Here is a 12933-nt window from a genome sequence, read left to right as displayed (position 1 = left end):
AAAGTGAATAGTATCTTCTTTTATAATCTTTCGGTTTTGGCGAGGTACAAACGATAGAAGTTGCAAAATTTAACTCTTAGTTTTATAGTAAGATATTGGAAAATTCGTCAAGACCGATCGAATCTCTGACGTTGTTACTATATGAAAAATCGTTTGTACCTCAAATTTTTTTGTGTAAATATGAAGTTAATAATATCTTCTTTTGTAATCTTTCGGTTTTGGCGAGGTACAAACGATAAAAGTTGCAAAATTTGACTCCGAGTTTTATAGTAAGATATTCGAAAATTCTTCAAGACCGATCGAATCTCTGACGTTGTTACTATATGAAAAATCGTTTGTACCTCAAATTTTTTAGTGTAAATATGAAGTGAATAGTATCTTCTTTTATAATCTTTCGGTTTTGGCGAGGTAAAAACGATAGAAGTTGCAAAATTTAACTCTTAGTTTTATAGTAAGATATTGGAAAATTCGTCAAGACCGATCGAATCTCTGACGTTGTTACTATATGAAAAATCGTTTGTACCTCAAATTTTTTAGTGTAAATATGAAGTGAATAGTATCTTATTTTATAATCTTTCGGTTTTGGCGAGGTACAAACGATAGAAGTTGCAAAATTTAACTCTTAGTTTTATAGTAAGATATTGGAAAATTCGTCAAGACCGATCGAATCTCTGACGTTGTTACTATATGAAAAATCGTTTGTACCTCAAATTTTTTAGTGTAAATATGAAGTAAATAGTATCTTCTTTTATAATCTTTCGGTTCTGGCGAGGTACAAACGATAAAATTTGCAAAATTTGACTCCGAGTTTTATAGTAAGATATTCGAAAATTCGTCAAGACCGATCGAATCTCTGACGTTGTTACTATATGAAAAATCGTTTATACCTCAAATTTTTTTGTTCAAATATGAAGTGAATAGTATCTTCTTTTATAATCTTTCGCTTTTGGCGAGGTACAAACGATAGAAGTTGCAAAATATGACTCCGAGTTTTATAGTAAGATATTCGAAAATTCGTCAAGACCGATCGAATCTCTGACGTTGTTACTATATGAAAAATCGTTTGTACCTCAAATTTTTTTGTGTAAATATGAAGTGAATAGTATCTTCTTTTATAATCTTTCGGCTTTGGTGAGGTACAAACGATCGAAGTTGCAAAATTTAACTCTTAGTTTTATAGTAAGATATTCGAAAATTCGTCACGACCGATCGAATCTCTGACGTTGTTACTTTATGAAAAATCGTTTGTACCTCAAATTTTTTTGTGTAAATATGAAGTTAATAATATCTTCTTTTGTAATATTTCGGTTTTGGCGAGGTACAAACGATAAAAGTTGCAAAATTTGACTCCGAGTTTTATAGTAAGATATTCGAAAATTCTTCAAGACCGATCGAATCTCTGACGTTGTTACTATATGAAAAATCGTTTGTACCTCAAATTTTTTAGTGTAAATATGAAGTGAATAGTATCTTCTTTTATAATCTTTCAGTTTTGGCGAGGTACAAACGATAGAAGTTGCAAAATTTAACTCTTAGTTTTATAGTAAGATATTGGAAAATTCGTCAAGACCGATCGAATCTCTGACGTTGTTACTATATGAAAAATCGTTTGTACCTCAAATTTTTTAGTGTAAATATGAAGTAAATAGTATCTTCTTTTATAATCTTTCGGTTCTGGCGAGGTACAAACGATAAAATTTGCAAAATTTGACTCCGAGTTTTATAGTAAGATATTCGAAAATTCGTCAAGACCGATCGAATCTCTGACGTTGTTACTATATGAAAAATCGTTTGTACCTCAAATTTTTTAGTGTTAATATGAAGTGAATAGTATCTTCTTTTATAATCTTTCGGTTTTGGCGAGGTACAAACGATAAAATTTGCAAAATTTGACTCCGAGTTTTATAGTAAGATATTCGAAAATTCGTCAAGACCGATCGAATCTCTGACGTTGTTACTATATGAAAAATCGTTTGTACCTCAAATTTTTTTGTGTAAATATAAAGTGAATAGAATATTCTTTTATAATCTTTCGGTTTTCGCGAGGTACAAACGATAGAAGTTGCAAAATTTAACTCTTAGTTTTATAGTAAGATATTCGAAAATTCGTCAAGACCGATCGAATCTCTGACGTTGTTACTATATGAAAAATCGTTTGTACCTCAAATTTTTTTGTGTAAATATGAAGTTAATAATATCTTCTTTTGTAATCTTTCGGTTTTGGCGAGGTACAAACGATAAAAGTTGCAAAATATGACTCCGAGTTTTATAGTAAGATATTCGAAAATACGTCAAGACCGATCGAATCTCTGACATTGTTACTATATGAAAAATCGTTTGTACCTCAAATTTTTTAGTGTAAATATGAAGTGAATAGTATCTTCTTTTATAATCTTTCGGTTTTGGCGAGGTACAAACGATAAAATTTGCAAAATTTGACTCCGAGTTTTATAGTAAGATATTCGAAAATTCGTCAAGACCGATCGAATCTCTGACGTTGTTACTGTATGAAAAATCGTTTGTACCTCAAATTTTTTTGTGTAAATATGAAGTGAATAGTATCTTCTTTTATAATCTTTCTGTTTTGGCGAGGTACAAACGACAAAAAAACTGCAAAATATAACTCCGACTTTTATAGTAAGATATTGGAAAATTCGTCAAGACCGAACGAATCTACCTCAAAAAATAACTTCTTTTACACATTTGAACTGCTTTATATACTTTCTTTCCTTCTACTCCATAAAAAGCCTTATTTTTAAGGAAAAAATTTTTTTTGCTTTTTTTTTTCGTAAAATCAAAAAAAAAATTAACTTTAAAAACGGGTACATTCCGGTACAAACGATACTCTTCCAGATGGCATCATTAAAATTCCGGTATCTTTATGTCGGTTGCTAAGCAAATTTTACCACCCCCCCCATTTCTACCCTATTGAGGTACAAACGATTTTAATTGCGGTACAATCGGGTACACTCCGGGTACAATCGAATGACATATATAAAAATCATTTACCTTGAACTCGGTTGCTAACTTCACATAGGTTGTACATCATATATATTTTTTAGAATTATCATGCCCCTACTTTAGAAGTTAGAGGGGGGACACACATTTTACAACTTTGGAAGAGTCTCTCTCGCAAACTATTCAGGTTAGAAAAAAATTATATTTGAAACCTCAATATGATGTTTGACTACCTATCCATAGCAGAGTAGACAGAATTATATGTCTATTGTGTCCATAGATACCCCACACGCATAGGTTAGATAAATTTTTTTTGTTTCAGTTGTACCTATGGGGACCCCTAAAATTGTTAATATTTTTTCCATTTTTGTATCAAAATCTTAATGCGGTTCGCAGACTACATCTACTTACCAAGTTTCAATAGTATAGCTCTTATAGTTTGGGATAAAAGTGGCTGTGACATACGGACGGACAGACAGACAGACTGACATGACGAATCTATAAGGGTTCCGTTTTTGCCATTTGGCTACGGAACGCTAAAAAATATATCATAATCGTCAATCTCAAGTCGATTTTATCCAGGTTCCGAGGTTGTCTGTCTGTCTGTTTGTCTGTCTCCCAGGACTAATTATAATAACCGCTATTATAGCTAGAGTTTTGAAATTTTCACAGATTGTATATTTCGATTGCCGCTTTAACAACAAATACTTACTAAAAACAAAATAAAATGGAGCCCCCCTTCAATATTATATACAACAACGTGTTTTTTTTTGCCTTTTGTGCTCATAACATAAAAATTACCAACTTTCGCTCTGAATTCTGATACGGAAACCTTCGTGCGCAAGTCCGACTCGCACTTGGCCGATTATTTTTAAATTGAAGTCTTAATAATTGTCCATTTAACTGTTAACTCTATTTAAGCATACAGGAACAAAAGCCTTCAGCCAAGTTAGCCATGTTTTCGATGACAAAGTTCGAAAACAAAATTGTACCTAATAGTCAATAAAAATCAAAAAATAATAGACAGTCAATTACGGAAATACATCTTGGCTGGAAAAGTTTCCTCAGATCGAATGAGTGTAACTGAGCCTTAACCCGCAGCCTATTTTCCTTTCTCCGCGAGGTGTCAAATATCATAATTGATCGTGAAATGTGAAGTGACCTGAAAAGCGGTGTCGCCGTTAGTCGCGGCCCAGCGTTCCTCCAACCTTGACATCTAGAACAATGTCCAGAATATTCTGCTTCGTGTGTATTGCTGTGAGTACTCTCTACAACTTTCCCTGTATTAAATGTGTAAATGTTATGTCTGCAACCAGCGTCCTTATCTGGTTTGTTTCGAGGCAGTCGTAAAAATTCTAGGTAGGGGACCTAATAATCTAAATCTAAATAAACACCTGTAGATATTACGTCGTATAATTATGTTTAAGATTCTACATTTCGATGAAAAATTGAAAACATTCTACTTTTCTTTCCATAAAGACTTTTATAGCTAGTAACCCTAGCATGGGTGGCCATGCTAGGGCTACTGGATAGCTATAAAAGTCTTATCATAGTAGAAATACGAAAGTAGTTTATCTATACTTTCGTATCTCTACTGTGGAGTAGAAATACGAAAGTATAGATAAACTGTGGAGATAAACTGAAGGTGCCGTTCCGATCTTTACGGCGGCTAACCGTGACCGACAAAAAATCAAATATTATAATGCCACTTTATGATCTCAAAATTCAAATAAAATACTACTTTATGACATAATAATATGTAGACTATAGTCTATGTCATAAAGTGGAATTCTAATTGAATTTTTGTCGATTGCGGCTAACCGCGGTGACCGCGGTAAAGATCGGAACGGCACCTTCAGTTTATCTCCACAGTTTATCTATGTATACTTTCGTATTTCTACTGTGGCCATGCTAGGGCTACTGAGAGGATAAGGAATTGGATAGGAAGGAAAGGATTGTCTCCGTAGGCTGTTAGCACTTAGTTTATTAATTATTATTCGTCTTTATTATAAGTTAAGTTTTATTATTATTTAACTGACCACCAATGGTTTAAAGTTGAGTTAAAATATTTTTATGTGTTAATACTGCCGCGGCCGCGATAAATAAAATTGGAACCAATTTGTAACTGTAATTTTTTTCTTTTCAGCTACTAAGCATAGGTCCTGCTAAATCGTTTATTAACATCAGAACAACTGATTGTGGGCCTTACGGCTTCGTATGTGATGGGGCGAATAGAGTCAGACTTTGCGACGGGGACCACCTAGTGGGACCGGCTTTCAACTGCCCATCGGATAGTCTGTGCAACGAGGAATCGACTGACGTATGCGAAAACAGAATGAACTACATAGACCCAGTGTTGTCGAAGACGATTCGGTGCCACAGAAACGAGAGGGTCGCCGATCCCAGCGTAGAAAATTGCAAGGGCTACATCCTGTGCATTCCAAACAAAAACCGCGTCCAAGGCATTAAGTTCAAGTGCTCGGGCAACACCGTATTCAACGGTTTCACTCGGACCTGCACCTCCCCCGAAAAATACAAGTGCCCAATAGCAAACTCTACCAAAACGAGCTTCCAATACTTCGGGGGGAGCGGCTCGAAGAGCAACGCGAGTAAGAGTCCGGACCAGGCCCATTTCCATCGGCCGATCGACTGCAAGAGCTACAAGTTCGCTGTGACCCAGGAGGACGCTCCCACCAAAGCGACCTACTTCTGTCCGTCGAGGCCCGTCGTGGGGGAGTCTCGTATCAGATGCACCATCTTCTCCAACTACTTCTGCATCACCCTAGAACGTGATTACGAGGACCAGTTCATCGAAAGCACCGGAGCTGCTTACCGACGACCGAGAACATTTTGGCCCAAATAATGATTTGGTTCAAAGATTAATTGTCTGTATTTTTACATTTTTCAAGACTGAATTAGGCTGCGTTAGATAAATTTAGAAATGATATTATGCTTACAGTACAAAATTTGTGTATTCGTTTAAGGATGATTATCTTATCAATTAATGTATGTGTTGTTAACATTTAAAGGCATATTCTTACAAAATATAATTAGATTACTTTTTAAATAAAACAAGAATAAAGTTAATCAAAGGTAATTTTATTTCCAAGCAATAAAAATATGGTAACAAACTTACTCATCAGTTAATAAATAATAATATTATTATTTTATTTACAGGATAATTCATTTTATTTACAAGACAATTAGATACATAATTAATAAACAATAACAAGCTAGTTTGTGATCTTTATAAGCATTCATGACTGTCACTATCGACGCATTGTTTTTTCTCCTTATCGAAGACTTCACCAGAATCACAAGATTTTACCTTTCGATGAAAAACAGACTTTTTAATTTTAGTACACAAAATGTATTGATTGCATTTTTTCGGGTGTGGGTACTTGCCTTCCTTCTTGCATTCAAATTCAGTATCTGCCTTCTTGCTACTTTTAATTTTTAAAGTTTCGACTGCTTTCGAAGACGACTCCACTGAAATACTTGCACTATCTTCTTTTGTATTCGAATCACTATTGTTTTGCGCAGAAGAATCGGAATCTTTGATACATTTTACGATTGTTTCGTTTAGGCTGTAACCATTTTGACATTGATATTTAAATTGTATGAATCTCTCTCTATTTTTCACGCATATGTAATAAACATTTTTGACGCTCAAATCATAATATCGCCCGGGTGATAGGCATATGAATCGATTATTTCTGTAGCATTGCGATAAATTTTTAGTGCATTGCTTTTTACTTTCACTGAAAACCGTACCATTAGGGCATTCTCCTAAAACAGGCATTGCATCTCCTAAGCATAAATAGAACTTCTTGCAGTCATCCTTGTCGGCATACTTTCCCTTAGGTTGATTGAGACATTTGTTTGCCTTCATGCCGTCTGCGTTATTTTTAGGTAACGCAGTCACAGTATGAGTTTGATTATAACTTTTAGTCTGGTTGAAGAAAGATGATTTGTCACCCAAAAGGTATGTAACGGGTATATTTTTTACAGGGATGCTATTTAAATCAGTATCATTATTTGTTGTTGTTTTTGCAGTATCAAGGATTGATGTATTAGTACTTGATTTATTGAAACTTGACATAATACTTAGTAGGCTTGTAGGTTTTCTTAAATTATTAATCAGAGTGCTATTTACATTAACATCAATAAATTTTGTCGGACTTTTGTTGAAATTAGATACAAATTGTGGTATTGGTACATTTGTTTTAATTTCTTTGCCTTGACTAATATTTTCATGTTCTGGATAAGTTATTGGTTTATTTTTTGTATCATTGTTTATAGGAGCCCTGAAATATTGTGTAGGTAATACTTTTATTTTTAATAAGTTAAGAGCATCGTTCTGTCGAATGACAATAGTATCAGATGCATTCAGTGAGTTAGTTTTTGTAACATTTTGTACTTTACTATTTTGTAAATTGTTGGGTAAAATTATGGCTGGAAGTGTTACTTGTGCAAGCAAATATTGTGTTCTAGTATTTCCAGTGTCAATTTTAATTGATTGAGTTATATTGAGTAGATCCTTCAAACCTTTTCCGGTTAATTTTGTGTCTAAATTTTCGTTATTCCCAGATATCGTATCAATTAAAGCAGTATTACTATTATTATTATTATTTAACTCTACTTCGGGATTATAAGCTCTGGTAGTATGATCGTAAACAGCTGTTGATTTTAATGTATTGAGGGTGTTAGATGATTTTTTTGTTTTTTCTCCTAATGTTGTTTTTAATAGAGGCCGTAGTGTTCCGTTGGTTATTTGTAAATTTAATGGAGTATTGGACATTATATCAATATTATTCTGCGAGTTAATATTCGTTAACTTATCTTCTGTGTTTGTTTCTAAATTTATAGCATAAAAATCACTGACTAGTTTGTCTAAAATACTACTACTGGTAGTTAAATTATTAATATTAAGTAGTATATTAGTATTGATTGGTTCTGTAGAGATTATGTCCCCTTTAGACTGTGAGACTAATGATATATTTCTAATTAACGGTGTTTTTGGGGTACTTATAAAGGAGGAAATATAATCCTGAGTTGGTAATAGAACATCGATTGTGTCATTATTTTTGGAAATATTCAATGGCAAGTCTTTGTCTAATATATTATTATAGCTATTTACCGTTGTGTTACTTTTTGTACCTTGTATGTTTTTATCATCGGTGAAGTTAATTCTTTCGACTCTAGTGAGTGTAATAGGCAGCGTGGAGTGAGAAAATTCTGTTGTATTTAAATGTTGTTTTAGTTTTGACTCCTTACTACTTTTTGTTGTTATTTCCAATTGGATTGGCACGCTTTGATTAATTGAATTAATTATGGACGTAATAGTGTCGCTTACTTTGGTGTTGTTTGTGTCTGTGTGATGTGTATTTGAATAAGACGTAAAAATAATAGTTTGATATTTTTCCGTCGCGTTAATTAATGTGTTATTGGTTAAGTCATTTTTATCAGAAACATTATCAGGACGAGCGTTGTGTGTTAAGTTGGCTCCAGATTTCATTGTTTCTGTTGTGGGATCTAAGTTGTCATCATGCAATAGCAGTGAGCTGTCACTATCATTGCTTTTCGAAAGTGAAAGTAAATGAATGGGGTAGCGGTTTAAAGGGAAATCCTTGTCCATTTCAGTAGCATTCTTCATAATTTTGAGTTGATCAAATTCAATTAGTCCTCTTTTTGATGAAGCTCCATCAGAGCTAGTGGTGTTAAAATCTACTGTAAATATTTTGTTAGGATACGCAGTATTATTACTTATTTTATCAAATTGAATGTTAGAAGAAACCCTATTCGAATCTGCCTCGATTTCTGTAAAATAAATTTGTTCAATTTGGGTTGTAGTTTCATATGGCTCAATCGAAGAAGTTTTTAAAACGCTATTTATTGCTTTTGTATCGATGCGTTCTTGTAAATTATAAACTGATGGCGGACTAATTTGTGTTTCACTTTTTTTTGAAGTGCTCGCAACGAATTTCTCTTCTGTAAAATAGGTATTTGTTACCTTTGGTTGTCCGATCTTGATTTCTGATTTTGTTGTATACGAATTACTCGTAATTGTGCTAATCACATAAGAATCTGTAGTTGCAACAAATAATGACGAATCGTCACTTGTATTGTAAGTATTTTGTATATTATGTGTATAGACAACAGAATTATTGAAGGCGATGGTATCGTTTTTTACAGCTGCCGAAGGAATGTTTTCATTTAAGCGAAGCCACCTGCTTCCATTTATATTTCTATTCATAACAAGTCTCAAGTCTGTTAAAGACAAATCTTCTAAGGCAATTTTACTCGAATCGTATTTTTCAGTTGCGGTTAATAGTGAGGAGTTATGAACGATACTAGAAGTAACCGCAGTTATGGAATCATAAACGTACAGGTCAGTGTCCTTTTCTTTTGCCTCTACATGCCTTTTAGTTGTTGTATGTATAACTGGTGAGTCAGGGGAATATGTGTAGTAGTTTTCAGTTGACGGTTCAGTAGCAAAAAGAAAACTAGCAGTATTTTTTTTGTGTGGATCTTCATCATTATTTATGTTTAAAACAGAAGCGGTACTAGTTGTTATTGTTTCGTATATTCTAGTTGTTTGTATTTCATGTAATAAATTTGAATTGGAACTGCTTGAAGTTCTACTGCTAGGATTATCATCACTATTTTTTTCGTTATCAAAACCTCTTTTTATAACTTCATTTTCAGGTACGGTGGTTAGGTTATTCTCAAACTCCGATAATGACATAAAGTTGTTTATGGAATTAGGAATTATGTTACTGTTTATTGTTTTATTAATTTGATTGGCTGTTAGGTCTGCTGGATTATGTATTGTTTCATTTTTAGCAGTATATTTAACAGTTTCTGTTTCTATAACTGTTTTGTGCTGGTCATCTCTAAAATCAAGTTCATTAATATTATTTGTAGTAGCTTTTACAACTCCACTATCTTCAGTTGTTGTCTGTAGTTCTAGAATGCTGAGTGTATTAGCTTCACGTAATAATTTAGGGTCATTTTCATTTAAACTTTCAGTATTCGTCTTGGGTGAATTTGCTTCTGTTTCTTGAATAGTTCCATTCAACACATTACTATTTATTGGTGCATCTCCATTAAATATTTTCTTATTTTCAGAATAATTAGTTTTATTTTCATTTCTGTTACTAGACTCCTTTGTTGTAAAAACGTTTTCGGTTATCTCAGTTTTTTTATCATTTAGAGACACAGAAAAGTTATTTGAATTAGTGAACTTACTTACATTACTTATTTCGGTTTTCAATTTATCCGACAATTGTGATACATCAGTAGGTATCATAGTTTCCACAGGACTCTCTAAATTAAGCGACAGCGAAGAATTTAAATAATGGTCATCAACAAATGATGTAATGTTGGTTACGCTAGTGCTACGTTCTTCACCAGGGTTTGATTGCTTAGATACAATTTCTTTTGATTGTTTATGAATGACAGTATTACTAGTTACAGTCGTTTCATTCTTCTCATCAAAAGTGTAATTTCTCATGATGACGATTACATCTGGGTATGCACTGGTACTCATAAAATTATCTAATAGCTGCTCACCGTTTGTAGAAACATCAGTTACAACTTGTAAATAATTATTTTTATTATTAGTTGGCGATATCGTAACTATAACATTCGTTATATCCTTACCTTTAATTTCTTCATAAACGGGAACAGATCGAGAATCCAGCGTTTCACTACCACTTATATTAAATTTGGCATCTATGTAATCGTCACGCACTGCTAAACTACTATTTGTTGTTAGTAACGAGTTGGGAATGAGGACATTTTTTTCTCCTTCTTTGTTTTTATCACTGGTTTTATTTAATACAACGTGTACAACACTAGAAGTATTAATTTCTGTTAAGATATCTTTTTCTCCAACTTTATCGTCCTTAATGGATGTTTCTAGAAACAAAGAATTTGGTTGTACTGAATTAGTTAGTACTCGTTCGTCTTCGTCTTTTTCACTCCCTGTACTATTCGACACCAAAGACGCGATATTTACGTTCTGACCACTAGTCGCTTTGCGCATTTGACTCGCATCCTCATTTTTTTTAATGAAGTATTTATCAATTTTGTGGAAATCTTCAGTTGTATTCTCATGATTTTTTGTTTTTTCTACAAATGAAATGTTTCTAATCGATAAGGTTGGATTTAATGAAGAGGATTCTTTCACTCGGTGCTCTTCGTTTTTTTCAATACCATTAGACAGGTTCAAAGTTGCGTGATTTACATTTTTACCGCCAGTTTCACTATCTATCATACTCTTATCACTTAAGTTATTGTTATTCAGAGTATGCTTTAATTTATCATAAGGTATATTTACAAATATTTTCAAAATCGTTTTATTATCACTTGGCATATTTTTTTCTTGATCTATCTTTATTGTATAATTATTATTTTCGATGTTATTAACACTATCATCTGTCATTATAATATCTAACGTCACATTTTTATCACTAATTCTATTTGAACTATCACTTTTTGGACTGGAGTATTCCGTTTTATTTATTATCTTGAAATCTTTTGTTGTATTCTCAAAATGATTTTCGATTTCTTTATTAATATTATTAGTATCGAAATTTTGTTCTGCAGATGCTAAGTAGCTCTCGGTTGGGTAAAAATCAAAAAATGTTTCACTTGTTAATTTTTCATCTTTCATATTCTCTGATGCTGGTTTACTAGAGGTGTCTTCAATATTTTTTAAAATTGAGAGTGTCGAAGACTTTTCTGTTGTTTCTTTAACAGCTGCAGTTGTAGTTTCTGATTTCTTTTCAGCAGCAAGTAATGGTATGACGGACACTTTTCTTAATTCACTAATTTCACTGAAATCACTTTTAATCGTCGTAGTAGATGTCGTTGTCGTCGTTGTTTCATGATATTCGCATTCATAACGATTCGCCGGCATGCAAAAGGTATTGTCTGGACAGGGAAGTAGGAAGTCATCCACGGTTTTTGAAATACCACCACCAAGGTCTACACATATCCTAAAGTGTGTTACATTAACACAGTGAAAAGCTTTCCCATGGCAATCAATGTTGAGTCCATTGACTATTGAAGAGCTCTGTAGCTGAAAAAAAACAGATATATGTACATATTTTATTAATAACACTCAAACACACTCTTTTTAATGTTTGTTTATAAAAACCACGTTTAGTACTCACCAACACAAAAAAGAATTTGATATATTTGTATGAAAAACCCATGACCACATCTCAATTTTATCGTTCGTTTTCGTAATTGTTAAACGTTTCGTGTTCTCGTTTCGAATAAACAGGCTGCTGCGTGAGACAGATAGCACTAAAGAGAGAAATGCCAGTGTAAACACCACTCATCATACACTGATTAGATCAGAGTTAAGCAAATACAGTTGGCATCCTATTTCCTGCGATATTACCTCAACTATTATAATATGGTACTTTAGGTATGCTATGGCCTATGAGTAAAATGAATATTGAAAACACTGCACTTTGGTACATATTGCTTAAGATATCAATGTTTATATTTAATTCGTCACGATGTTTTCATAGACTTAGCTTATTTAGATATTGAAAAGAAGCAGCAACTTTTAGTCCTTATAAAAAATCCAGAAGCTATCAATATAGTGTTAATCAAATCTACACCATTCACTAATTAAATGATTATGACATTACTTATCAATGTAACAGTTTGTCATTAGTAATGATAACGTCTCCCTTTTCTGCAAACTGTATCAATATGTAAATATTGTGATCTACCAAGTTTAATAATTGTGGAGTTTCCCCAGTATAAAATTACCTTCTTCATCGAAGAATTTCGTTAAAGTAAATATCTTATTGACTCGTAAGTGACTAAAAAATAAATAGATCGAACTCGGTTATCTATTTTAACATAAAAATTGCTAGCATTATAATATCACATATTAAAATTTTAGTTATTTATAAATTGTTAAAATTTTAATTATTTTTAAATTATTTA

At 32.8% G+C, this 12933-nt stretch overlaps 2 protein-coding genes across 2 annotated transcripts; one reads left to right on the top strand and one right to left on the bottom strand.

Annotated features, from left to right (window-relative positions):
• Positions 1 to 4025: 4025 nt before the first annotated feature.
• Positions 4026 to 5979, top strand: LOC121728716. The gene is made up of 2 exons (XM_042116955.1): positions 4026 to 4215; positions 5105 to 5979. The coding sequence occupies exons 1-2, from the start codon at positions 4183 to 4185 to the stop codon at positions 5819 to 5821; spliced, it is 750 nt and encodes a 249-aa protein (XP_041972889.1). The 5' UTR covers positions 4026 to 4182; the 3' UTR covers positions 5822 to 5979.
• Positions 5980 to 6190: 211 nt separating this feature from the next.
• LOC121728714 (probable serine/threonine-protein kinase DDB_G0282963) lies at positions 6191 to 12812 on the bottom strand. The gene is made up of 2 exons (XM_042116954.1): positions 12141 to 12812; positions 6191 to 12046 (listed from the first exon to the last, which is right to left on the bottom strand). Exons 1-2 carry the CDS (start codon positions 12180 to 12182, stop codon positions 6206 to 6208), a joined length of 5883 nt encoding a protein of 1960 aa, XP_041972888.1. The 5' UTR covers positions 12183 to 12812; the 3' UTR covers positions 6191 to 6205.
• Positions 12813 to 12933: the final 121 nt, after the last annotated feature.

The sequence above is a fragment of the Aricia agestis genome, chromosome 7 (assembly GCF_905147365.1).
Source record: "Aricia agestis chromosome 7, ilAriAges1.1, whole genome shotgun sequence".
Classification (NCBI taxonomy): domain Eukaryota; kingdom Metazoa; phylum Arthropoda; class Insecta; order Lepidoptera; family Lycaenidae; genus Aricia; species Aricia agestis.
This window is presented reverse-complemented; position numbering and strand designations above follow the sequence as displayed.

Excerpts from the sequence above, each read along its gene's own strand:
- LOC121728716 (XM_042116955.1), top strand. The coding sequence starts at position 4,183 with ATGTCCAGAATATTCTGCTTCGTGTGTATTGCT. Across the intron at positions 4,216-5,104 it reads TCTGCTTCGTGTGTATTGCT|CTACTAAGCATAGGTCCTGC; the intron begins GTGAGTACTCTC and ends TTTTCTTTTCAG.
- LOC121728714 (XM_042116954.1), bottom strand. The coding sequence starts at position 12,182 with ATGGGTTTTTCATACAAATATATCAAATTCTTTTTTGTGTTG. Across the intron at positions 12,047-12,140 it reads TCAAATTCTTTTTTGTGTTG|CTACAGAGCTCTTCAATAGT; the intron begins GTGAGTACTAAA and ends GTTTTTTTTCAG.